General features: G+C 47.2%; 1 protein-coding gene across 1 annotated transcript in view; it reads right to left on the bottom strand.

Moving 5' to 3' along the window:
• Positions 1 to 26,938, bottom strand: part of LOC139259998 (microtubule-associated protein 2-like) — a 607,920-nt gene that overhangs the window by 6,736 nt on the left and 574,246 nt on the right. The window contains exons 18-20 of the mRNA XM_070876037.1: positions 24,333 to 24,431; positions 5,377 to 5,458; positions 5,160 to 5,272 (exon numbers count right to left, since the gene is read on the bottom strand). Coding sequence (XP_070732138.1) covers positions 5,160 to 5,272; positions 5,377 to 5,458; positions 24,333 to 24,431 — 294 coding nt within the window. The remainder of the gene's footprint in view (positions 1 to 5,159; positions 5,273 to 5,376; positions 5,459 to 24,332; positions 24,432 to 26,938) is intronic.

Genomic DNA, 26,938 nt, shown 5'->3' with positions numbered 1-26,938 from the left:
GGCAGACGACCTATTCGCGACCCTGGCTGGAGGGAAGATGTTCACCAAGCTGGATCTGACCTTGGCCTACATGATTCAGGAGCTGGAGGAGTCTTCGAAAGGCCTCACCTGCATCAACGCACACAAAGGTCTGTTCATCTATAACCGGTACCCGTTCGGGATTCGGTCGGCCGTGGCAATCGTCCAACGGAACATGGAGAGCCTGCTAAAGTCGGTCCCTCGCACCATGGTTTTCCAGGACGACATACTGGTTACAGATCTGGACACCAATGAGCACTTAAAGAATCTGGAAGAGGTTCTTCGTCGTTTGGATCGCGTGGAGCTCAGGTTGAAACGCTCGAAGTATGTTTTCCTGGCACAGGAGGTCGAGTTCTTGGGAAGAAGAATCGCGGCAGACGGCATCAGACCCACCGACGCCAAGACAGAGGCCATCAAGAATGCGCAGAGACCACAGAACGTGACGGAGCTCCGGTTGTTCCTGCTGACTCCTTAACTATTTCAGTAATTTTCTACCTGGGTTAAGCACCTGCTAGAACCCCGACATGCACTACTGCGCAAGGGAGACGACTGGGTATGGGGGAATTCACAAGAGGCTGCCTTTAAGAAAGCCAGAAATCTGTTGTGTTCAAACAAACTGCTTGTACTATATAACCCTTGTAAATGATTAGTGTTAGCTTGCGATGCGTCGTCATATGGGGTCAGGTGTGTGTTACAACAGGCTAACGAATCGGGGATCTTGCAACCGGTCGCTTATGCGTCCAGGAGTTTGTCCAAGGCCGAAAGGGCCAACAGCATGATTGAAAAAGAGGCTCTGGCATGTGTTTACGGGGTAAAAAAAATGCACCAGTTCTTATTTGGCCTCAAGTTTGAGCATGAAACTGACCACAAGCCGCTCATATCGCTGTTCTCTGAGAGCAAAGGGATTAACACCAATGCCTCTGCCCGCATCCAAAGATGGGCGCTCACGCTGTTGGCATACAACTATGTAATCTGCCACAGACCGGGCACAGAGAATTGCGTAGATGCTCTCAGTCGGCTCCCATTGCCCACCACCGGAGTGGAAATGGCACAGCCAGCGGACTTGTTCATGGTCAATGAAACATTCGAGAATGAAAAGTCCCCCGTTACGGCCCGTCAGATCAAGACCTGGACCTGCCAGGATCCTTTACTGGCCTTGGTAAAAAACTGTGTCCTCCGTGGGAGCTGGTCCAGTGTCCCAGCGGAGATGCAGGAGGCGATTAAGCCGTTCCACAGGCGCAAAGATGAAATGTCCCTGCAGGCGGACTGTCTGTTGTGGGGCAATCGTGTGGTCTTGCCCAAGAAAGGCAGAGATACATTCATATGTGAACCTCACAGCGCCCACCCAGGCATTATAATGATGAAAGCCATAGCCAGATCCCATGTATGGTGGCCAGACATCGACTCAGATTTTGAGTCATGCGTGCGCCAGTGCAATACTTGCTCTCAGCTGAGCAATGCACCCAGAGAGGCACTGCTAAGTTTGTGGCCCTCCAAGCCGTGGTCGAGGATCCACGTGGACTATGCGGGCCCATTTCTAGGCAAAATGTTTTTGGTTGTCGTGGACAAAATGGATTGAATGTGCGATAATGTCTGTAGGCACGTCCACGGCCACCATTGAAAGCCTACGAGCTATGTTTGCCATGCACGACTTGCCTGATGTCTTAGTCAGCGACAATGGGCCGTGCTTCACAAGTGCATAATTCAAGGAATTCATGACCCGCAATGGGATCAAACACGTCACATCTGCTCCGTTCAAGCCCGCATCCAACGACCAGGCAGAACGGGCAGTTCAGACCATCAAGCAAAGCTTCAAACTTGTGTCGGAAGGCTCCCTGCAGACCCGGTTGTCCCGAGTGCTGCTCAGCTACCGCACCAGACCCCACTCACTCACCGGGGTTCCCCCAGCCAAGCTGCTCATGAAAAGGGCACTAAAAACAAGGCTCTCTCTTGTCCACCCTGATCTCCATGATCACGTGGAGGGCAAGCGGCATCAACTGAGTGTGTACCATTGACCGCGCAAATTTGTCACGCAATATTGAGATCAATTATCGTGTGCTTTTGCTCAATTATGAAAATGGTCCCAAATGGCTCACTGGCACGGTCACTGCCAAAGAGGGGAGTAGCATGTTTCAGGTCAAATTGGCCAATGGACAAACGCACAGAAAACATTTGGAACAAATCAAAGTGCGGTTCACCAACAGCTACAAACAACCCGAAGAAGACACCACCAACTTTGACCCTTCAACACACACACACACAAGTGGCAACTGACATCATGGTTTACCACGAAGCCAAATTCACCATCCCCAGCAGCCCGGCAAGGCCGGCTGCCCAACAGCCTAGTGAAGAACTAACCAATTCACCAAAACCTGCATTTGTACCAAGACGATCGACAAGGGAGCGAAAAGCCCCAGATCGTCTCACCTTGTAAATAAGTGTACTGTTGACTTCAAGGGGGAGTGATATTATGTATCTAACCCCTTGTAACCTGTATTACACTACCACCAGAGGGCCTACCTGTTGGGAGTCCCAAGGGATCCCAACATCCCTTGGGAGCAATGTAAGCAGGCCACCCACGAGGTACCTGCACTCTGGAGTCTTATTAAAGGAGCTAAGGTCACACTTGCTTGTTGTACACAGTAGTCAGTTTTATCCTTTATTATGAGCATAGCAATTGGGACCCCAACTATTTACAATATATATTAACGACTTAGAAGAAGGGACTGAGTGTAACATAGCCAAATTTGCTAACGATACAAAGATGGGAGGAAAAGCAAAGTGTGAGGAGGACACAAAAAAATCTGCAAAAGGACATAGACAGGCTAAGTAAGTGGGCAAACATTTGGCAGATGGAGTATAATGTTGGAAAGTGTGAGGTCATATACTTTGGCAGAAAATAATCAAAGAACACGTTATTATTTAAATGAAGATTGCAAAGTGCTGCAGTACAGCGGGACCTGGGGGTACCTGTGCATGAAACACAAAAGGATAATATGCAGGTACAGCAAGTGATCAGGAAGGCCAATGGAATCTTGGTCTTTATTGCACAGGAGATGGAGTATAAAAGCAGGGAAGTCTTGCTACAGCTATTCAGGTTATTGGTGAGGCCACACCTGGAATACTGCGTGCAGTTTTGGTTTCCATATTTACGAAAGGGTACATTTGCTTTGGAGACAGTTCAGAGAAGGTTCACGAGGTTGATTCCAGGAATGAGGGGGTTGACTTATGAGGAAAGGTTGAGTAGGTTGGGCCTCTACTCATTGGAATTCAGAAGAATGAGAGGTGATCTTATCGAAACGTATAAGATTATGAGAGGGCTTGACAAGGTGAATGCAGAGAGGATGTTTCCACTGATGGGGGAGACTAGAACTAGAGGGCATGATCTTAGAATAAGGGGCTGCCCATTTAAAACAAAGTTGAGGAGAAATTTCTTCTCTCAGAGGGTTGTAAATCTGTGGAATTCGCTGCCTCAGAGAGCTATGGGAGCTGGAACATTGAATAAATTTAAGACAGAAATAGACAGTTTATTAAATGATAAGGGGATAAGGGGTTATGGGGAGCGGGCAGGGAAGTGGAGCTGAGTCCATGATCAGATCAGCCATGATCTTATTGAATGCTGGAGCAGGCTCGAGGGGCCGTATGGCCTACTCCTGTTCCTATTTCTGATGTTCTTATGATCTATTGATCATGCCAGCAGCTTATTTGATTTTGCATATGCCTTTATTAAAGGCATGTACCCAGAGGTTGGCTGGAGCATGTTCTAGTGAATGTAAAGTAGTGGAAGAAATGGCATACCACATGCTCACAGAAGAGAACAGGAAGAAAACACGAGGTTGGAGTTGACAAAATTAGGCTTTTGTACAAGAGATTTTACAAAATATCAGTTTAATCAAATGATAACTGAACTATGTCATGAGTTGTAACCTTTGTTGCCCATAGTCGACTTATTTACTGAGGCGTACGAAAGCATGGGCCTTACGCTAAAATCCGTAAGACAAAGATCCTCCACCAGCCTGTCCTCACCACACAGCACTGGCCCCTAGTCATCAAGATCCACGGCGCGGCCCTAGACAACGTGGATCATTTCCCATACCTTGGGAGCCTCTTATCAACAAGAGCAGGCATTGACGATGAAATTCAACACTGCCTCCAGTGCGCCAGTGCTGCCTTCGGCCACCTGAGGAAAAGAGTATTTGAAGACTAGGTCCTCAAAACTGCCACCAAGCTCATGGTCTACAGTGCTGTAGTAATACCCGCCCTCCTGTACAGCTCAGAGACATGGACCATGTACAGTAGACATCTCAAGTCGCTGGAGAAATACCACCAATGATGTCTCCGCAAGATCCTACAAATCCCCTGGGAGGACAGACGCACCAACATTAGTGTCCTCGACCAGGCCAACATCCTCAGCATTGAAGCACTGACCACACTTGATCAGCTCTGTTGAGACGGCCACATTGTTCGCATGCCTGACACAAGACTCCCAAAGCAAGCGCTCTACTTGGAACTGCTTCACGGCAAATGAGCCAAAGGTGGGCAGAGGAAACGTTACAAGGACACCCTCACAGCCTGCTAAAGTGCAACGTCTCCACTGACACCTGGGAGTCTCTGGCCAAAGACTACCCTAAGTGGAGGAAGTGCATCCGGGAGGGCGTTGAGCACCTCGAGTCACATTGCCGAGAGCATGCAGAAATCAAGCGCAGGCAACGGAAAGAGCGTGTGGCAAACCAGTCCCAACCACCCCTTCCCTCAACGACTATCTGTTCCACCTGTGACAGAGTCTGTATGACGAGTATTATCAAGCGAGCCAACCTTGGATTGAGCCTTTTCCTTAAAATCCAGTTTCTGACTTTCAATTCTAATGTGTCCTCCACTTACACAAAGTTAATGGATTATATTTTGAAATACATTGTAACTAAACAGTATAGCAATGCCTGTTTCAAAATCAGACAATTAGTAACATGTAAGGGCACTGTACCTGGTCTATAGTGTATGTTGCCGAAAGAGCCACACTTTGATGTGATGTGACTCATCTATTTTCAGACACCAAAGAACTCATTTTAAGAGTGGAAGCCAGTTTTCCTCGATTCCGAGGGACTGCCTATGATGATGATGATGTTGCCCATTTCCATTCCTACCTTTATATGTCCACCTCCTGGAGTATGACGTGTATTATCAAGCGAGCCAACCTTGGATTGAGCCTTTTCCTTAAAATCCAGTTTCTGACTTTCAATTCTAATGTGTCCTCCACCTACACAAAGTTAATGGATTATATTTTGAAATACATTGTAACTAAACAGTATAGCAATGCCCGTTTCAAAATCAGACAATTCGTAACAGGTAAGTGCACTGTACCTGGTCTATAGTGTATGTTGCCGAAAGAGCCACACTTTGAAGTGATGTGACTCACATCTATTTTCTTGGTAACTATTTGCACCTGAAGAACACAAGAACAATCTTGTATCAATAGAATGTCACTAATTAACTCTTTAAAAACTGCAGTAAAATGTTTGAAGTACAAGATTACAATCCTTTTGGTTTATTGAAAAAAATCCTTAAGAAATATCCCGCAGCTCTTTATATTCTAATTTTACTTGATAATTAATGTAGTTAGAAAAATTGCATCATTTATTACTGTTTTTTGAAAGGCACAACAACTTTCAGTACTCAAAGGGTTAATGCATGATCAAAATGTAACTTTACCTTTCTGTTTGGTTAATATAATGAATATTGAGAATATTTTTGCCATATTGTTACTTTTTTTAACATATTTCTCATTTAGATTATGGCAAGATAACACTGCTGCAGAATGCAACACACTCTCTGCAGAGTTGCCATGCCAAGTCCTCCGAGGGTGGGCATTGTTCAAGGTAATAGCAGTGCTGGGAGCCCGCTACATTGCTTCAACAAGAATGTTTCTGTCGTTGGACCAAGTAATACATTATCTGCACTCCATTTGCAGCTGCTCGATGCTGTTAAATTCAAGAAAATCGTGTGCTTAAGGACCACATTGTAATGGCGAAAGCTCACTTTTTAGCAACCTGTGATCAACAGCAGGGAAGGGAGACCACTGACACCTGTCCCTTAGATGTATTTTAGCTCAACTGACCAAATGAGAAGAACAGTAACTAATCAAAGGAAATTATGCATTTAATTTCCATTAATACTTCAATCAAAAATAACTTGGCTTGTTATGATGTTATATACAGCTAAAAAACAAGTAGAAAAACATTTAGAATTAAGTAGTATTAACAGAAACAGCACAAGACAAAGTAATAGTGTGGTTTAGTTCTTTATCTTATGTACGAGTGGACAATGCTGATGATGAGGAAAGAGTTAAGAACATCTCATGTTTTGTGGACATCTAGGATTGCTGTAATTTAACAATTCAAGGTAAATGTTATTTTAGCCCATTTCTGAAATGAGTCTTCGGAAAATTTGGACTTGTTTATTTAATCCTCTATGCCAAAAAATAGTACTATTTTCCAAGCATTGCTGTAGCATTTCACCCCCTAGCTTTTGAAATTCTGCCTGGGACATCAAGAATAAAAGAAAGACTTGCATTTATATAGCATCTTTCATGAACACCAGATGTCTCAAAGCGCTTTACAGCCAACGGAGTACTTTTGGAGTGTAGTCACTGTTGTAATATGGGAAACACGGCAGCCAACTTGCGCACAGCAAACTCCCACAAACAGCAATGTGATAAAGGCTAGATAACCTGTTTTTGTTATGTTGATTGAGGTATAAATATTGGCCAGAAAACTCATCTGCTCTTCTTCGAAATAGTGCCACAGTATCTCTTATGTCCACCTGAGAGAGCAGATGGGGCCTTGGTTTAACGTCGCATCTGAAAGATGGCATCTCCAACAGTGCAGCACTCTCTCAGTACTGCACTGGAGTGTCAGCCTAGATTTATGTGCTCAAGTCGCTGGAGTGGGACTTGAACCCACAACTTTCTGACTCAGAGGCGAGTGTGCTACTCACTGAGCCACAGCTGACACAGACAGAATCCAACCACGATGGTTTTATTTTCATGATATTAATATTTTTGCCAGCTGGATTAAATCTGGTTAGTAAATTTGAAAAACAAAGTCAGCATTCTTGACTTGTTGCATGTCGTTGATATTTTGTAGACTAGTTTTCTGTTGCCTGATCCTGATTTCCTGATAATCGATATGCAATGGAGACAGAAGAACTATCACCTCTCGGCCATAAACAAATTTAACAATTAGTTTGAAGGTTTAGTTTGTTGATACCAAAAAAATACAACCATCCTTTCCTTTGTCACAACAGATTTAAAGTTCGTCATCTAGCTTTTATAGTTGTTCAACCAAGCACCTTATCTCAACAAAATTTATTAAAAGACTGTGTGATGTGGCATTGACTAATTCAGAGAAGTGGTAGTTAAATACCAATGTCAGTTGATGAGCTTTTTTTCATACGGAATTTGTAGCTACATAATAACTTCATAAGAATAGAGACCAGTGGAGGAAATGCTGCCACTGATTGGAAGGTTACTTGCTGAGACAAGGAAGACGACTTGGTAATGCTGCAAAGCACAATTTCAGATGTTAAATGCGAGAAGAGAGTTAAAGATGAAATGGTATAAGTAGAAAAACACAACTGTGCAAGTTAGCTGTTTAACAATGGTGTCTGGTGAGGATTGGAGACAGCATTTCATGTTTTATGTGGCTATTGCTTCACTGCAACAATTCCCAATGATTATATCTGACATTTTATTTAAAGGAGAAACAAATAGCTTCGTGTAACATCTTCTATGTCATATATCAAGGAGGAAAGGCTGGTGAAAGTGTGCATGCCATTGTGCCATGGATGGGATGGCATCAACACCAAAACCAGAAGACCAGAAGCCCCTACACTTTAACGTTGAGAAACTGGTGAGAAGGTGGCACAATGTTATCAAACTGTATGTGAAGGATCAGTGATAGCTAGTGTAAGTATGAAGAATGATGGTGCTGGAATAGGAGAAGGGTGCTGGTTTGACCGTGAGGCTTCATTTTTATTCCAACTGAGATGGCGCAGTTGTCGTGTCAGGGAGATGTGGGTTTCTTACTCCATGATAGTGAAACAGATGTTTATGGCTTACGAGATGGCTGGGTGAAAGATTTTTGTAGTGGTCAAGAAAGGTTGTGGTCATTTCCCTCATCTGCCTCCAAATGTGCCATATGGCAAAAGAGGGGCAGGTGGCATAGTACGGAACATGGCCCCCATCACTAAATGTAAAATTCTAAAATCATTCTGCAGCAAGTACAGAAGCAGCAACATTTGTTTTATTTAAAAACTCAAAAATAAAGATCTTTCTTGGCTATACGAGTCTGTTCCTTAAGAAAGGTAGTGCCTAAAATGGCAGTTCTGGAATCAGTAATGGCAGGTTTTTCTGCGAGCATTTTACCCCAGGGCTCAAGCTTGGGCCAATTGCAATTTTAAAGTTACACAGACTGAATGGAGGTATCATAAGCAAAGTCTCAAATTTGTAGGCAATAATAAAAAATTAAGGGCCAAGGCAGATGAAATCAGAAGGATTTACTATTTTCGGTAAGTGGAATAGTACATGACAGATCCAGTTCAATCTGTATTAAATGTGCATTATTATGAGAGCAAGGAAACAAAAGAGGGATTGTGTATAAAAGCAACATTAGTACAGTGTTGGTTGAGAAAAAGATTCAGGGCTTGTATGGATAAATCTATGAAACTATGAGCACAGCATTAATCTGCAGGAAGAAAGGCAAATAATTTATTGGGTTGAATTAGCACAGCGATATAGTGCAAACCAAAAGAGACTGTATTATTTCCCCTTAAGGCATCTGTTACATTCCACCTGGAATACTCTATGCTTTTGTAGACACCTAATATAAGGAGGATATAACTGTCTTTGCAAAGGTACAGAGACAAACAGCAGCAACAATGTCCAGTATCATAAAATTACATTTGTAGGAAAAAACGGAGGATGCGTGTTTTCTCTTTGGGGGAGAAAAGCACTGAGTTGATTTAATCGAAGTTTTCAAGATTAAGAAGGCAATGGATAAAAGTTTATCCAAGGAAATTGTTCACACGATGAAGCCTTCACATGCCAGGAGGGACAACATAAGCATTAAGAGTTTAGGAATAAGAAGTGCTCGGGGAGAACACTTTCCTCCAGAGGGCAATTGATTTATAGAGTAGGTTAACAGGGAATATCACTGAATCAAACATTTTAAACAGGTTCAAGAGAGAATTACATGCATTTCTATAGAAAAGAGGAAATGAGCATGATGTGCCGTTGAGGTCATCTGTAAAAAATATTTTTCTCCTCTTTCTAAAATTCTTAAGCTCTTAACATTTATATTTTAAGTTCTGGAAGAATTAATAAAGAAACTGGGAAGAAGAATATGAGCTACCAAACTATAACATTTACAGTGTGTAAAACATCTCTAATCTATTTTGTGTACATTCCACCTAATCAAATTGTTCGATCCAAGATATCGGGATCATAAAAATTGTTTAATGCAAATATTTTAAAATTGTAAGCGTTTACCCCATCTGGGGGGCTAAATAGATCAGGGCCCAAAAAAGGGTGCAGGGATCGCAATGCGGGATGAACTTGCGTCCATTGCTTCCAATGCAGGCAGCACGGCAACTTTGTGCTGCCTGATAATTAACACGATTGCAGCATGCAGCCAGTGCTAAGTGCACTGTTGAGTGGCTGCATGCTGAAATTATGAGAGGCTAGTACCACATAAAACTAGCCTGCACTAATCAAAGCCAGCTTGCACCTCTTAAAGTGGAGGTGCATTGTGGCTGGAGCAGGTACTGGAAGTTGTTGTGGAAGACATTTCTTTTTGGAACAACTTGATTTTTCTCGAGTATCTTAAAAATCCCCATTTTGCACATTCATTTTGCGCCAGTGTAAATGAGTTAGTTAGGATTTTTTTCAGTTTAGTTTAGTTTTTTTCAAAAGGGGGCGTTAGCAGCCACCCAAGCCCGTTTTGGCCATTTAGGCCATTTTGGACACCTAATAGTTATTCCAAACTAACTTAGGCCAGCGTATGTGGCCACTTGTGGCCGCACAGAAAACCCTTGCGGAGAGTTAAGAAATCAGCACAGGTAGGGACTAATGACTTGACTAAAGAATGTGAAGAGGATCAAACAGCTATACAGGACATCATATGACAAACTTCGCAAAGTTAATTTACGAGACAACAGAATCATTCATGGAAGCTTAAACTACAAAAATAAAAGAAGTAAAGAGACAAAACATATTTACATAATTTTTTCAAAATATCCAAATAGAACATAGAAGTACCTCCTGCTTGTAATTCTTATGTTCTTATGTAAGAAAGTATTTTCATCAATAGGGTTAAGGAAAGTTTTGAGTAAGCTCATTAAAATTACTGGCTACACAGTTATCATAACCAACCAGGTTGGTTTGCGGGTGCGGCAGGTGGTCGGGAGGGCGGGTGGAGTGTTGGCCTCGTTGCGGGAGGGGTGGAGTGCAGAGGCTGGGGGTTTCTGCTGCGACTGTGCGGGGTTTTGGTGGGGCCGCGCCTGGGGTGCTGCGTGCAGTTTTGGTCGCCTTGCTTGGCGGAGGGGGGAGGTCCTGGCTTTGGGGGGGTGCGGAGACTATTCGCTGGGCTGGTTCCGGAGATGGGGGGGTGTTGCCTTGTGGTGGTGGATTGAGTGGACTGGGTCTTTGCTTGTTGGAGTTCGGAGGGATGTGGGGTGATCTTGTGGAAATATTTGGAGTGATGGGGGGGGGATGGACGGGGTGGAGGCGGAGGGGTTGTTTTCGCTGGTCGGGGGGGCTGGAGCTGGGGGGGCGCGGCCTCGGGATGCGGGGGAGCCGATTTGGGGTCGGGTTGGGAGGGGGTTTCTTCTCCCGGGGGGGTTGTGGATCTGTGGAGTTCTCTGCCCGGGGAGGCGGTTGGGGCTGGCTCGTTAGGTGTGTTCGGGTCACAGATGGATGGATTTTTGGCCGGTGGGGGAGTTGGGGGTTGTGGGGAGCGGGCGGGTGGGTGGGGCTCCGGCCGCGGTCTTGTTGGGTGGCGGGGCGGGCTCGGGGGGCTGGATGGCCTACTCCTGTTCCTAATTCTTATGTTCTTATTAATGTTGGGGAGGTCCAGAGCAGTCTAAGGATGGGGGGTATGCCATTTGGGACCGAGATGAGGACAGGCTTCTTCACCCAGGGAGTGGTGGGCCTGTGGGATTCTCTGCCACGGAGAGTTTTTGAGGCCACTTCATTAGATGTATTCAGGAGAGAGTTAGATGTAGTCCTTACTACTAAGGGGATCAAGGGGCATGGCGAGAAAGCAGGAATGGGGTACTGAAGTTGCATGTTCAGCCATGAACTCATTGAATGGCGGTGCAGGCTCGAAGGGCCGAATGGCCTACTCCTGCACCTATTTTCTATGTTTCTATGTTTCTACCTCTCCCCTCCCCCCCGGGATCAAAACACTCCCCCCGCCGATCAAACTTTTGAGATGGATTTCAAAATAGACAATTCTACCTGAACCTTTGCATGGCAATGTCCTCAAGTCTTCAAGTTGTATGTAGAATATTAACATAAAGTGGCAAAAATGCAGGCAGCTAACAAAAGAAGCAAGTGCTTTAAAAGAAGGCAGGCTTCTCTCGTTACTGTGCGGCAGACCACTCGGCCCGGAATAGGGGTGGGATGCATCAGGTCCCACGCTGCAGCACGCATCATCATCATCATCATCGGCAGAAGCCATTGCGCATGCGCAAACGTTCTAATGCGCATGCGGACCGCTGCTGGCATTCTTTCACGCGCAGGGTCCTAGCTCCACCCCCCAATCCAATGGCCATGCCACGCCAAGCCCCGGGAGAGTCAACAGAGCGGCCAGAATCCAGGGAGATCTTTTTGGCACCATTTTCAGCCTAAGATGTCGGCGCATCTCTGGTGAGTGCGCCGAAAAAACGGGTGGGCAAAATTTGAGCCCTTTGACCTGGAAGAAGACAAAAAATAAAACGGGAAAGAATGGGTTCCAAGATTTTCCGACGCTGAACTGGAAGCCTTGGTGGAGGAGGTGGAGAGGAGGAGAGATGGCCCTCCAGACAAATTTTGTAAAGGCAGTGAGCTAGCCGTTGCGCTCAATGCCAGGAGTCAAGCCGCGAGGACCTAGATGCAATGCCGAAAAAATTCAATGATCTCACACGGGTGGTGAAGGTCAGTGAATGTATCTTCAAATACCATATCCCACCAACAGCACCACTCGGCTCAGCAGCTGCTCAATGCACCATATCCCATATAACAACATTCTCTATCAATCAGGACTCATACCCAACATTCATAGCTTCAAATAACCCTCAATTAGCACTGCTGCAAGCCTCACAGATTGCATATACTGCCAGCTATTTAACCATGACAGCCACATCACCCAAACAAATTGCACCACACTCAGTGACACTCCCTCTCTCTGGCAGGACAAGGTAGCACATAACTGGAGGTAGCAGGAGCTAAGTAGCGGAGGACAGACACTGCTGCATGTCCTTACCCCAGTGGAGGAGACTATGCTCGCCATCATTGGGTTGTGCTTTGCTGAAGCCATGGCCAGCGGCGGGACTGAAACCATCGAAGATGATGGGATCCTCATACCTAATGCTCCTTCTCTCATCCCACAATCTCTTGTGAGTTATAAGCTGCAGATGGTGTAAGTATGCACCTCTTGCTAAACCCTGCCCTCGCACCACAAATCTATCCTTGTGCCTTTCTCCTTTCAGATACCCAAGAACTGCAACCTGGCTATACAGTGGTGGGAGAGCAACCAGTGGAAGAGCAGGAAGACAGTGATGAAGAAGAAACACTGTCACTCGATTTCACACTCGCAGTCACCAGCTCAGATACTGACACAGCGTGTAATTTAGAGGATAGCTTAGAGGTGAGATTTGAACAAAGTGAGACACTGGGCACGAGTGGCCTGCAGCCAGGGCAGGTGACAAGGGTAGCACAGGTGCCAGCTCGCCAGAGGGCGAGGCTGCACTCGAGTTCTGCTGCAGAGGACTCAGATGAGCACTTTGATGGGGCGGGCTACAGGAGAAGGCTGATGGGTGTACACAATGAAATGCCTGGTGCATTGGCAGGCCTGCCAGAAAGCCTGCGTGCAATGCCAAGGAGAATGGAGGAGTCTGGCACCAACTTGGCATTGGGCTTTGTGCAGAGCTTGGAGCCCATCCATTCCAGCATGGAGGTGGTGGCCAAATCCATTCGCACACTTGCAGACCCAACCATGATGCAGCATCTGATAGCCGATGTCTCAGCTTCCTTTGCAGCACAAGCAACATCTGGGTGGCGCAGTAGAAGCTCAGACTTCTGTCATGCAACGTCAGCTTGCTGCCACTGTGGCTGCGGGTACCAGTGTTCAAAGGGGCTTGTAGGGGGTCACAACACGCCAGCAATCTTTCATCCAACAGATTACTACGATTGCTGAGGCACGCCGCAGGGGACTGGCAGTGGTTCTGCGGAGCATGAACCTGCTGTCCTCTCTCAGGATGACAGCATTCATCCTCCAACCACTGCCACTCTGCCAGTGCCCTTGCTGTTGCCAGTCAGCCAGCCAGCCCAGACTGCTGCCGCTCATCCCGACATGGAGCAATCCGAAGCTGGGCCTTCTCGGCCCAGAGCTGCTCAAAGTTGTCCTCCAAGGCCTTCTGCTGTCTCCCCCACTGAAGGAGCAGCCTTTCACCAGCCATGCTGCAGCCACTGGGGTAGCACTGCGTAGGAGCACTAGAACAGGCAAAGGCACACGGAAGGCAGGCAATTAAGGAATGCAGACGGGTGATTAGTTGCCGTCTGTATGCAACATGGCATGATTTGATTTGTAAATTTGGTTTGGAATGTTTATTTTATGCTGGTGTTTATTTTTGCATGTGACCAAGTAGAAGCTATGATGGTCAGTGACAGAGGGAAGGTAAGGTGTGGGAGTGTTGGTGATTGGGGAGCTGGGGTTGTGTTTACTGGTATCGCAGTCAGATGGGTCATTCATGTACAGCCCAGTCAGAAAGAAGCTGTCTAGGTCGCCTCCTCCCTCCCTTCTGCTCTGCTTGCTCCTCAGCTGATTGCCCTTTAGCTGGTAACAACGGCTGTGCCCTCATAATGGCAAGGTTGTGCAGCATTCAGCCGACCACCACGAATCTTTACATGTGCTCTGTTGAGTACTGAAGGGCTCCTCCAGAGCAGTCCAGACAGCAGAAGAGTTGTTTCTGCACAACTATGGTCTACATTTTGTGTGGCAGCATGGCTTTCATAAGAAACATAAGAAATAGGAGCAGGAGTAGGCCATTTGGCTCCTCGAGCCTGCTCCGCTATGATGGGCCCAAGTTTCGGATCCGCGGTAGAACGGCGTACCTCGGAGAGGCCCGCCTAATTTCTAGAACTCAAAAAGCACCAAATACTTACCTCATGATTCTCCGATATCTATAGGCCCGTTTGCAGCTCAGCGCGGCACAGCAGGAGCTGCTGGGGGCGGAGCGAACGTGTTCTGACCAAGCACTGCCGGCGGGAGGGGGTGCGGGGCTAGGGCCAAGCGTCAGTTTCTGTGCCGGCAGCATTGCGCATGCGCGTTGGAGTGTGCGCGCATGCGCAATGGCACACAAACATTGGCAACCGGCCATCTTTAAAGGGACATGCAGAAAAGTGATTTTTGGGTGTGTGGAGCTGTGCAAAGCCTCTGTGTGACTTTTTGTGCCTGAAGGAGTGCTGGTAGCAAAACTGTGGAAGAAATCAGCTGCTAGAATCAGTGAGTGCTGTTTGTTGCTGCTAAACTTCCAGAATAAGTGCTGCATAGGTGCATGCAAAATAAGGACTTTGTGTTTTGAAAAATCACTGAGTGTCAATTCAATGCAGCAATGGAACAACGTCCACCAAGAGCGAAGAATTTCTTGCATGAGGAAGTGGATACACTAGTGAATGTCATTGAGCAGAGATGGCAGGAGCTGGATACCAGCAACAGAGGTCGCACAAAAGAAATGAAGAAATGCTGGAACCTAGTTGCAGAAGATTACTGCGCAGTGGTGCATACCAGGAGATCTGGAAGTCAGTGTAAAAAGAAATGGCACGACCTTGGTCAAGTAGTTAGTGTAAGTAATATTTTCATTTTTCAATGGAATCTCAATTGTAAATGTGACCATATGTATCGTGGCCCTTCAAATCAACCTGCTGCCTGGCCTATGTGTGAGCCTACTCATGCCACCCATCCTGCCCTCTCCTGTGCTGCTAACCATTTGACTGTTCTGTTATATTTTGCAGAAGATGATGCCAATCTTGAAGATCCTGAAGATACAGAAGAACCAAATGCAGACGATCCAGACCAATAGTGGATGCAGGGGTTGACTGAAATGTCTTCAGGGGAGACATTTGAAAATAATATGCATCAGCCCACATCAACGAACATCAGTGTTTCAAACACTTGCATAGGTTCTGGTCCGACATTCTATGGTTTCACAGATTCCGACAATGCGGGTCCCAGTGGTGCTGGTGGGGGTCCAACATTCTATGGTTTCACAGATTCCGATGTTGCGGGTCCCAGTGGTGCTGGTGATGGTGGTGGTGTAATGCAACATTTTACACCAAGTGCCCCACCGTCCCAGCCTGCGCCTCCCACTGGAGTGGTGCCGCATGCAAGATCCAGGGCCCCACCATCCCAGCCTGTGCCTCCCACTGGAGTGGTGCCGGCAGCAAGACCCAGGGTCCCACCGTCCCAGCCTGCGCCTCCCACTGGAGTGGTGCTGCGAGGCAGACCCAGACAGAGGAGAAGGAGATTGGAAACACGCTCTCCTGAGATGCAGTGTGCAACAGATGTGGGTCAGGTTGTGGCAATGGGTGTGGAGAGCAATGACCTTACCCGATCACTCGTGGGCAGCGTCAGTGCAGGGGGTGAAGAGGTAACGGTACTGACGGGAGAAATAGCAGTAATGACACGGGAAATTGTTATGTATGTATGTTGACCCGACCCAAATATAAGACTTGCCACCAGGGGACACACCTGTGGGAGACCCAAGGGTCACCTGTGCACCCTGAGGCAAGCAGGTACAAAAGGTGACTCACCATGCTGCTTCCTTACTCTCGAGTCTGAATAAAGAGACCAAGATCACAACAGTTTGAGCTTGCGATATAGTCCTGTGGATTTATTCTGAACATAACAAATTGGTGACGAGTAAAGGATCACAAATTTTCACGTGGTAATGGCTGCCATTGGTTTTCTTGAGAGATTTGTTGAGGATGATGATTGGGAAGCCTTTGTTGAGCACCTCGACCAGTACTTTGTGGCCAACGAATTGGACAAAGCTGAGACAGAGGCCAAGCGCAGGGCGATTCTCCTCGCCGTATATGGCCTCCTAAAAAACTTGCTGGCACCAGTCAAAATAACGGACATATCTTATGCAGAGTTGTGTACACTGGCTAAGGAACATCTCAAGCCAAAGGAGAGCATCCTGATGGCCGGTTAACGCTTTTACACACACCGTCGCTCAGAGGACTAGAACGTGGCGAGTTTTGTCGCTGACCTAAGACGCCTTGCAGTGCGAATTTGCAGGATCCTTGGGGGAAATGTTACGGAACTTTTTCATGCTTGGAATTGGCCACGAGGTCATCCTTCGCAAACTGCTGTCTGCTGAATCCCTAAATCTGAGCAAGGCCATCACGATAGCCCAAGCCTTCATATCCACGAGCGATAACACGAAACATTTATCTTAACAGAATCGAAGCTCACAGGCGAGCACCATGTGCAAAATAATGTATGCAGCAGGCAGAACTGCACAGGGCAGTGCCCACACGGGTGCAGAGACCAGACCTAGGCCTAGGGTGACTCAGAGTCCACCGTGGGGTGTGAATGCATATCCATTAGCACCATATTGGCGCTGTGGGGGCAGCCATAGAGCTCATCAATGTCAATTCAAGCCCTATGTGTGCAAGGGCTGTGGAACAATGGGGCACCTCCAGCGAATGTGCAAACGATCTCTGACCCACCATGTGGCAGAGTCAGGAGAGGACGACCGATCCAGCGAGGATCACGATGAACGAGTAGGAGAGGCAATTGAACCTGAGGATGAAGAGGAAGAATATGGGATAACACCTTCACCACCAAAAGCCCTCCGATAATGTTAAAAGTTGAACTTAACTGCACTCCCGTCTCTATGGAACTAGACACGGGGGGCGAGTCAATCAGTCATGAGCCAGAAGGCTTTCGAGAGGCTGTGGAGCGATGAAGTCAAGAAACCCAAGCTGATCCCGATTCAGGCAAAGCTGCGCACCTACACCAAGGAACCGATACCAGTTATTGGTAGTGCGGCCATAAGAGTATTCCATGAGGCAGCAGTGTACGAATTACCACTGTGGATTGTTTCAAGTGATGGGCCAATGCTGATTGGCAGGAGGTAGATGGGGAAGATTCGATGGAACTGGGAAGACCTCTGCGCACTCTCTCCGGCGAACGATGCCTCCCTTTCCCAAAGGCCAAGCAAACCCCCTCTTCCAGCTGAACCAGGCGTCGAAGTGCAGATCCATTTGCAGATCCCCGAGGCAGGCCGCTCATCACAACAACAAGGAGGTAAAGTTCAACCGGGCAGGCGCGATATCCACCACCCGAAGCGGACGACCTCTTCGCGATGATGGAAGAGGCTCCAGGTTGACCATGCGGAGTGGCACACCGGCCGAAATGATCCAAATGCGCCTTCCCGATGTCAGAGGCAAAATACCTGGGGAGGAAGACCACGGCAGTCAGCATCACGGACACGGACGAGAGGGCGTCCAGACCGCGGTACGAGAAGACGTCCAGACCACGGGACGAAGGTGCGTCCAAATCACGGGATGAGAGCACGTCCAGACCACGGGACGAGAGAGCGTTCAGACCACGGGACGAGAGAGCATCCAGACCACAGAAGGTCGCCGCAACGGAACGGAGGAATGTGCCACCCAGCAAGGAAGACGACTGGGTTCGGGGCAAAGGTAAAGGGGCAGCTGCGGTGAAGGTCATGAACCCACCATGCTCAAATATATTGTGTGCATCATGTAACCCGTGCGAGCGGTTCTTCGCGGCCAATGATGCACCATTGTATGGGGTTGGGGGTATCGTACAAGAAGCCAAAGTAGCGGGCGAACACCAACCAGTCATATATGTATCTGACAAAGTACCTGTAACAAGTGATGTGTTATCACACGGGGTCGGGTGTGTTGTACAGCAAGCCAAAGTAGCAGGCGAACCTCAACCAGTTGTACATGTATCTAACAAAGCATCCGTAGCAAGTGAGATGTTACCGCATGGGGTTGAGAGTGTTGTGCAGCAAGCAAAAGTATTGGGCGAGCCCCAAATGATTGAACATTTATCAAATAAGTTAAACAAAGCAGCAACCCATGTTCGCGGGACTAAAGAGACATATCAAAGAGTGTTCCAATACATGCTCAAGTCAGACAAGCTGCTCATCCCACAAGCTTGGGAGAGCAGAGGCACCATTATAGATGCATTGTTTCGGGAATGTCCAACACTGTCTGCACTGTAACATGATCCGCCGCAGGCCAGGCACAGAGAGCAGCACCCATGCTCTCAGTTGGCCAACATTGCCCACCCCAGAGTTGGAAACGGCGCAGCCTGCAGACCCACTCACGGTCGTGGAAGTGCTAGAAAGCGAGAGGTCAACCGTAACGGCACCTCAGCTTAGGACCTGGACCAGCCAGGATCCCACGTTACCGTCTGCCAAAGGTGAACTGCTAGACGAGATGTGGCAACTATCCTTCTAAAAGACGATAGACCCATCCCAACGTTTGAAAGCAAGGCAGGGGCGGCTACACACAGTCGGTGGTCCGGGGCCCCTATACTACGGCCCAATGTCCACAGGGACCACTAGGCCTCCCGCCACCACCAAAAGTCTTAAGGCCATTACGGCAATCCTGGGCTTGCCAGACTCAGGGTCAGCGCCCAAATCACTAAACCCAGCACCACGCGTGCCATGGTAGGCTCCTCACAGACTCGGCCATCTTGGGTGTTACGCAATCACCAGACCGAATCACTCAGAACCTAGCCTTCCGCATGCCATCAGCAGAGAATGCACCATAAGTGCACGGTCCCTCCACGCGACATCAGTATAAGTGATGTAGACCATGTTCACAGCCCCAGTCGGGCCACTAGCACCGCATTAGCCAAGGGGGGGGAATGGAGTGTATGTGATGAAAACGGAAGTGTATGTGATGAAAACGGAATGTTTGATTGCGAAACCATGTACCGGGTCAACGAGTAAAGCAGTGGGACGAGACCAAACTGCGAATGGCAGATGACCAGAACCACACCATAAGGACCTGGCCCCAGCGACCCACCAACACGATCAACTTCGCCGTCAACCACAAGGACGAACCCACCATGTCAAGACTTCAACCCAGGCAATCGACCCGGGGGCGCGAGGCGCCACATCGCCTCAACTTGCAAATAACTTGCACAATAAGACTTTGGGGGGGGGGGGGGCGGGGAGTGATGTTATGTATGTATGTTGACCTGACCCAAATGTAAGTCTTGCCACCAGGGGGCACACCTGTGGGAGACCTAAGGGTCACCTGTGCACCTTGGGGCAAGCAGGTATAAAAGGTGACTCACCATGCTGCTTCCTCACTCTAGAGTCTGAATAAAGAGACCAAGGTCACAACAATTTGAGCTTGTGATATAGTCCTGTGGATTTATTCTGAACACAACAGAAATGAGGGAGGGAATGTCAGAGGGAGTGCAAGCGATGGCACAGGCCGTCAGGGAGGGCATGCAAGTGACGGCACAGGCCATCAGGGAGGGCCTGGGTGAGGTAGCTGCTGCAATAAGGGCACACAGCCCAGCCAATCAAATTACACACCCATAAAGAAGTGAACATTCATCGATGTGGATGAGAGATGGTTGCAGCCTTTCTTTCCTGCTTTTGTTCTTGTTCTTGATGTAACTATAGTAACTTTTTTCAAAGTGAAATTGTTTTGTACTTTACAACTTATAAGTGATCTTAGGGTTTTTAAGTGATCTTAGAGTGTAAATGTTCTCACATTTTGTAAGTTATTTAATTTTGCACCTAGTGCAAAAAGTGATCTTGAAGTTTCAGTGATCTTAAGAGTTTAAGATTTTTCACATTGAAATTGTTTTATAAGTTTTGTAACTTTACAAGTTTATAAGTGATCTTAGGGTTGATAAGTGATCTTAAAGAGTCATATTAAAGTAAAGTTTGATACAACAAATATTTAATTACACTAACGTGCAGTACATTGTGAACTTTTCAATAAAATATTTTTACATTAAAACTGAATCATGTTCCATTAAAACAACACAACATAGGAACAACTCCAAAAAATAAACATGTCTATGCGGAACAGTTGTCGCTGAGCCCTCAGGCATCAGTAATTGAAGTGTTCACGGATGAGCTGCTGGCGCAGGGCTCGAGCAATCGTTAAAGGAGCATAATGGACGGCCCTCCTCCGATGTTGTGCTCCGACATCAGGCACTTGCATGCTTTCCTGATCGTCTTCATCATCCTCATCCTGCTCTTCCAAATTACTATCATCAGGCACTCTCCCCTCATGTGGGTCTTCTGGTTCCACTACCAATTCCTGCTGACTCATGATGGCTAAGTTATGCAACATGCAGCACACAACAGTGAACTGACCGACAATCTCAGGGGAGTATTGCAAGTGGCCTCCGGAATGGTCCAGGCATCGGAAACGCTGTTTCAAGATGCCAATGGTCCTCTCTATGATGCTGCACGTCGCAATATGCAACATGTTATATTGATGGTCAGCTTCCGTCCGTGTTACGCGTAGGGGCGTCATGAGCCAGGTGGCGAGGCTGTACCCTTTGTCTCCCAACAGCCAGCTCTGCCCTTCTGGCTGCTGCTGAAACATGTCAGATATAAAGCTGTTGCGTAGGATGAACGCATCATGGGTGCTGTCAGGGTATCTTGCATCGACCGACATGATGCGCTGCTTGTCGTCACACACGAGCTGCACATTAATGGAGTGGAAGCCTTTTCTATTCCTGAACTGTTCGGCATCCTCTACAGGTGCTCGCAAGGCGATGTGGGTACAATCAATGCAGCCCTGTACCTTTGGGAAGCCAGCAATCTTTGAGAACCCCACAGCCCTGTCATGCATTGCTTGGCCGGTCATTGGGAACTTGATGAAGTCATTCCTCCGCGCATACAGTGCAGCCGTGACCTGCTGAACGCAGGCATGTATTGCACGTTGAGAGATGGCGCACACATCTCCAGTTGTAGCTTGAAACGATCCCGAGGCATAGAAGGAAAGTACAGCTGTAACCTTCACTTCAACAGACAAGGCAGTCACCGTTCTGCTTCTCGGCTGTAAATCTGCTCTCAGCATATCACAGATCTCAATGACAACTTCTCTGCGGAAACACAGCCTTTTGACACAATCAGCCTCGCTCATGTCCAGGTACGAATGCCTGACTCAATATTGTCGACGTGGGTAAGGCCTCCTGCCCATTAGCCTATGGGCTTGACGTTCCTGGTGTGGTGAGCTCTAATCAATTCTCTCCAATGCAGCGAATTACTGGAGAACCATTACACAATCCGTGGTGTTGATAATGCAGCACCCTACTTGAAGTAAAAATTAAACTTTCAAAGGTGCGTGCTGACTGGCTCTCCCTCCCGGTGTTTTTCAGGCCTCCCCTATCTCCTGGCCGAACAGCCGAAAGATCGCAGCTCGGTGCCTGCTGCCTGCGTGTGTGCTCACCGTCCCGGTGTTTTCAATGCCGTCCCATCCCCTGGCCGAACGGCTGAAAGATCACAGCACACTTTGCTGCCTGCATACTGGGGCTCTGCACTGTGGCCGGGCTCTTTGGACATCACCCTCCCGGTGTTTTCAATGCCGCCCCTATCCCCTGGCCGAACGGCCAAAAGATCGTAGCTCGGTGCCTGCTGCCGCTGCTTCAATGGAGAAGTAGGAAAATTACATTTTTTATTTATTGATTTATTTATCATTTATTATTGATGATGGCTCTTTATTGGTACAAGTGAAGTATTTAATGCTTTGTGAAGTCCCCTAACTTCCCCTCCCTTCCCCCCACTCCCATATCTCGCTCCCTGCGCCTAATTCCTAAAATATAGGCAAGGTTTTTCTGAGCGTACAAAAATCGACACTTACTCCATTCTAATTTAGTTTGGAGTAACTTTTCGCTGTCTAAACTTGCAAAGAAGGCGTAAGTGGCTGGTAACGCCTCCTTTTGAAAAAAAAACTACTAAAACAAAACTATTCTAACTAACTAGAATTGGAGCAAACTAAATGCTGAGAACTGCAATTTCTAAGATACTCCATACTAAACTAGTTGCTCCAAAAAAATAGGAGCAACTCGAGCTGAAATTTGGGCCCGATGTGTGCATGCTGCCCATGTGTGCATGGGTTCCGTACCGGAGTCATGAGCCATGCCATCAATGGACAGCCCTTTTCTCCCAGCAGCCACCCTCTGGTTTGTCTTGGTGGCTCAAATGCAGATGGCACAGCGGACTGCCATAGAATGAAGGCATCATGACTGCAGTCAGGATACCGGGCAGTGACCTGCATGATTCATTGCGTGTGGTCACACAACAACTTTTGGTTGCCGTACATCTAAGTTGACATGTGGTGCTCGCAAAGCAGACAGCCAATGGCATCCTGCACCATGGGGAAGCCTGCAATCCTCGCGAAGCCATGTGCTCGCTCTGCCTGCTGCGCTCTAGTAAGAGAGAATGAAATGCAATCAGTTCTCTTGGAATAGAGAGTCTTAGTGACCTCCCTTATGTAACAGTGGATGGCAAACTGCAAGATGTTGCAAATGTCTCCAGCTCCAGCCTGTAAAAGTTCATGGCCATGGTCACCTTCACAGTCACTGGCAATGCAGTTCTTGCTCTGCCCTGAGGTTTCAGTTATGTCTCCAGCAGGTTGCAGATTTCAGTGGGGATGTCAGTGAAGCGCAGATGTCTGACACACGGTTCCTCGCTGAGGTTCAGGCAGGAGAATTGCTCCCTTGGCGGATATGGCCTCTTGCTGAGAGCCCTTCTACCCCTCTTCCTCCATCTTCTAGCAGCTTGGCCTGTTCCTGTGTCACCTTTGCTCATTCTCCCAATCATGCTGTAGTCCAAGGGGAATGTCGACTACAAGGGGAAGCAAGTGGCTAGTGTAGAAGCCTTCAAGCCAGGAGAAATCCTTCAGCAGCTGCCACACCACTCACTGTAGACTTTAGCGATTTTAAAGAACTCTAAAAATCATCAAACACTAGTACAATTGCAGCAACAGCCAGTAGCAATAAATCAGCATCTAACCAGTAATTAGTTGAGGATCCCTTTAAATACGCTGTTAGTGAGTCCTTCCTGCTGCTGACCACGTGTTCAGCTGTGCGAGCTTAAGAGCATTGAGCACCAAAATGGCAGCAATGGCGTCAAATCAGCGTTACTAATTACATTTGTCCAGCGGATGTTCACTGCTCTCGCGCATTAACGCCCTCACCAATATGGCATCTGGCGCAACTTACACCAGAAGTGAGCATGTGTGCTGCATCCACCAATTTGGAGCCAAAATGGCACTCATAACACCGATAAAATGGATGCTAAGGAGCTGAATTTTGTGACCCAATCTACTGATAGTGAAATGAATGAGAATTATGCATCTAACAGGTAGTGGGTATGAGTAAAGAGCTGAAATTACAAAATCAGATAAAAGTTGTTAATTACTGCTTGTAAAATAAAACCACCCTTTCCTAGTATTGGTTCTGTAAATGTTGATTGCACAGCAAACCCTCTTCTGCTTCTTTAAAAAAAAACAATCCAAATGTGATTTAAACATAGCTATATTCAAAGTGGACTATATAAAATACATGAGCACCCATATATTGTTTTTTAAAAGTCAAATAATGCAACGAGATGTCACTGCGAAGTATGTAATGATACAAAGAAAACAGGCATTATTTTTTAATCAAAAAGGCAAGCAAGCAATATATATATATACACACACACACACACACAGGTGCAACGTCTGAAATCCGGAATCCTCGGGACAGAGTCAATGCCTGTTTTTGAGTTTTTCTAGATTTCAGACAAGTAAATCATTAGTCTGAAATCTGGAATCCTTGGGACCGAATCCGTGCCGGATTTCATTTTTTGCTGGATTTCGGACGTCGCCGCGAACCGAATCCGTGCTGGATTTTGGACTTCGCTGCCCGCCGCTCCTCGCCAAAATGACCAGTTTTCGGACAATTCCGGTTTACGGAATTCTGGACGTTGCACCTGTACGTACATAGAATTTGACTGTCAAATAAAGTATGAGTTTTAAAAGTAAGGAAGAGACTCACATTTCCAACCAGGGGAGAATAACGTACGTTGTCCAGCGAGCCGCACTTTGGCTGAATATGGCTAAAATCAGGTTTTACATTTGCTATATGTACAGGTACCTGAAATGATAGGGACTTTATGAATCAATATCTGCACACTAGTCATTCAGTGAGATGATGCCCACTGTATATAATATTATAATATTACGATCATACATTTTCTGCTTATAAAAAGAAATTTTATTTCCAATTTTCTAGTATATGTTTTAATCCCATTTGGGCTGAAAAAATATTCCACCATATTAAAAAGCCATCAGTAAATGACAAGTGGTTTTGATGGATGCTTCCTGCAGTTTAAACTCAAAATTTGATTGAATAAAATTATTCCAAGAAGGCAAAATCACCATTCTTCCAATATGGATTGGGTTAAGATTCCTGTTTAAAGAACACTACACATAAAATTATTTTGTTCCTCATGTCTTCACATTTTTGCTGCAATGATATAATGATATACTAAATTAATAGTACAGATTTTAAAACTTATCACACCTCGATTTTAAACATACATCTCTGCAAGTAATTGGTTTTAACCATGAAGCATACATAAACAGTTTGTTCAATGATGTTGTAGAAAATCTAAAAATATAAAATTAAATATTATGCAGCATAAAAAGTATCATGTGCAAATGAGGGGGAAAATAAACCATAAAAAACATATATACATACATACATATACATATGCACACATACATACAGAAGCCAAATTGTGTTCTTTATGCAAACACTTAATTGATGGCATGATTACGTTTTATTTTGCACTGACTGATTAGACTCTAAAGGATGACAAGTCAGCACCGCCTTCTTGTTTGACCAATACTTTTTTGTAATACAGCAGTTGATTACATAGGGACACAGGTATTGATTTTGTACTGTAATTTAACTTTTTATTTTCTTAAATGTCAATATTGCCCATTGATTGACCGAGAAGAAGATTTTAGGCCTGGCTATTTCTGCTTCTCACCCTACCCACTATCAACAACCTAAGAGAAACTGACAAATGTGCTTTCCAAGGGAAACTGAAGTTAATGCATTTAGAAATTTAAAAACATTTATTTCATTAGCTTGATTTTATTGTGTTTTTTTTCTAAATTCACAATCTTCCATAAAGTAGAGGAACTGGAATGTTATTTCTCCTAGCAAGGAAGATTCAGTTAATTTACACACAATCATCACAATTGTGAAATAAGAGACTCATCTTATTATTCATTGTGACATACCAACAGGTATAAGTGAAAACAGTTATCAATGCCACAAAAAATTCCTTCCATCAATCTTCTTCTGATCACAAGATAAATACTTTTCTTACAGACCAGCTACTTTGAAGGTTATTAATTGCAATAAACTGAAATATTTATGGAGCTAATCATTTAGGGCCCAAGTTTCGAGCCGCGTCTAGAACGGCGCAGTCCCGACCTGGACGCCCGTTTTTCACGCCACAAAGTGCGCCTAAAAAAAACCTCCAGATTCTCCAGCTCCCTGCAGGTCGTTTGCAGCTCGGCGTGGCGCAGCGAAGCAAGAGCAGTAGGGGGCGGAGCCAGGTCCCTGCGCTGAAAACAGTGCCGGGACCTCTGCACATGTGCACTACAGTGGGCGCGCATGCGCAGTAGCTCCAGGCGCCCAAAACTGTGTGGGAGGGGCCGAAGCACGCAGCCCCTAGCCCTGGCCGAATGGCCTCACTGGGACTGCATGGATAAGGCTCCTCCCACGCCCAGCTCCTCCTTCCTCCCGACCCCACTCGACTCCCGCTTCCCGCCTCCCGCCTCCCGCCTCCGGACCAGACCCGACACCGACTCGACTCCCGCTTCCCGCCTCCGGACCGGACCCGACACTGACCCGACTCCTGCTTCCCCCCGCCCCTGGACCGGACCCGACCCCGACCCGACTCCCACTTCGCCCCCCCCCAGACCGGACCCGACCCGACTCCCGCTTCCACACCCCCCCGCCTCCGGACCGGACCCGACACCGACCCGACTCCCGCTTCCGCCACCTCCCTCCCCCCGACCTGACCTCCCTCTCCCTCCCTCCCCCCGACCCGAACTGAACCGACCTCCCTCCCACCACCCCCCCACCCGATCTGTGCTCCTCCCGACCCGACCCAACGCTACCTACCTGTAAATCTGGTGCTGGGGACGGGCCCTGCCCGAAGTCTCGGGCCCGGCCCGTTCAGCCTCCCTCCCTCTTCTCCTTCCCCCCCCACCATCTCCTCCCCCCACCCCATCTCCTTTCCCCCCCATCTCCCCTTCTCCCCCTCCTCCCCTTTTTCCCCCTCCCTCCTTCTCTCCCCTCCCCTTCTCCCCATTCCTCCCCCCTCCCCATCCCTCCCCCTTTTCTCCCATCCCGCTCCCTTCTCCCCATCCCTCCCCCTTCTCTCCCTCTGCTCCCCCCCTCTCCCTCTACCCCCCTCCTCCCCCTCCCCTCGCTGTCAGAAACACAAGACACTGACAGGCAGAGAATGAGAGACACACACAGACAGACAGACAGAGAGATAGAGACACTAACAGAGGCACACTGGGGGGGGGGGGGGGGGGGGGATCCCAGCACGCTGTTGGAGGGCTACCGGTGCTGCA

Source organism: Pristiophorus japonicus, chromosome 3, assembly GCF_044704955.1.
Source record: "Pristiophorus japonicus isolate sPriJap1 chromosome 3, sPriJap1.hap1, whole genome shotgun sequence".
NCBI classification, from domain to species: Eukaryota; Metazoa; Chordata; class Chondrichthyes; family Pristiophoridae; genus Pristiophorus; species Pristiophorus japonicus.
Note: the sequence above shows the minus strand (reverse complement) of the source record. Positions and strands in the feature narration are given on the sequence as shown.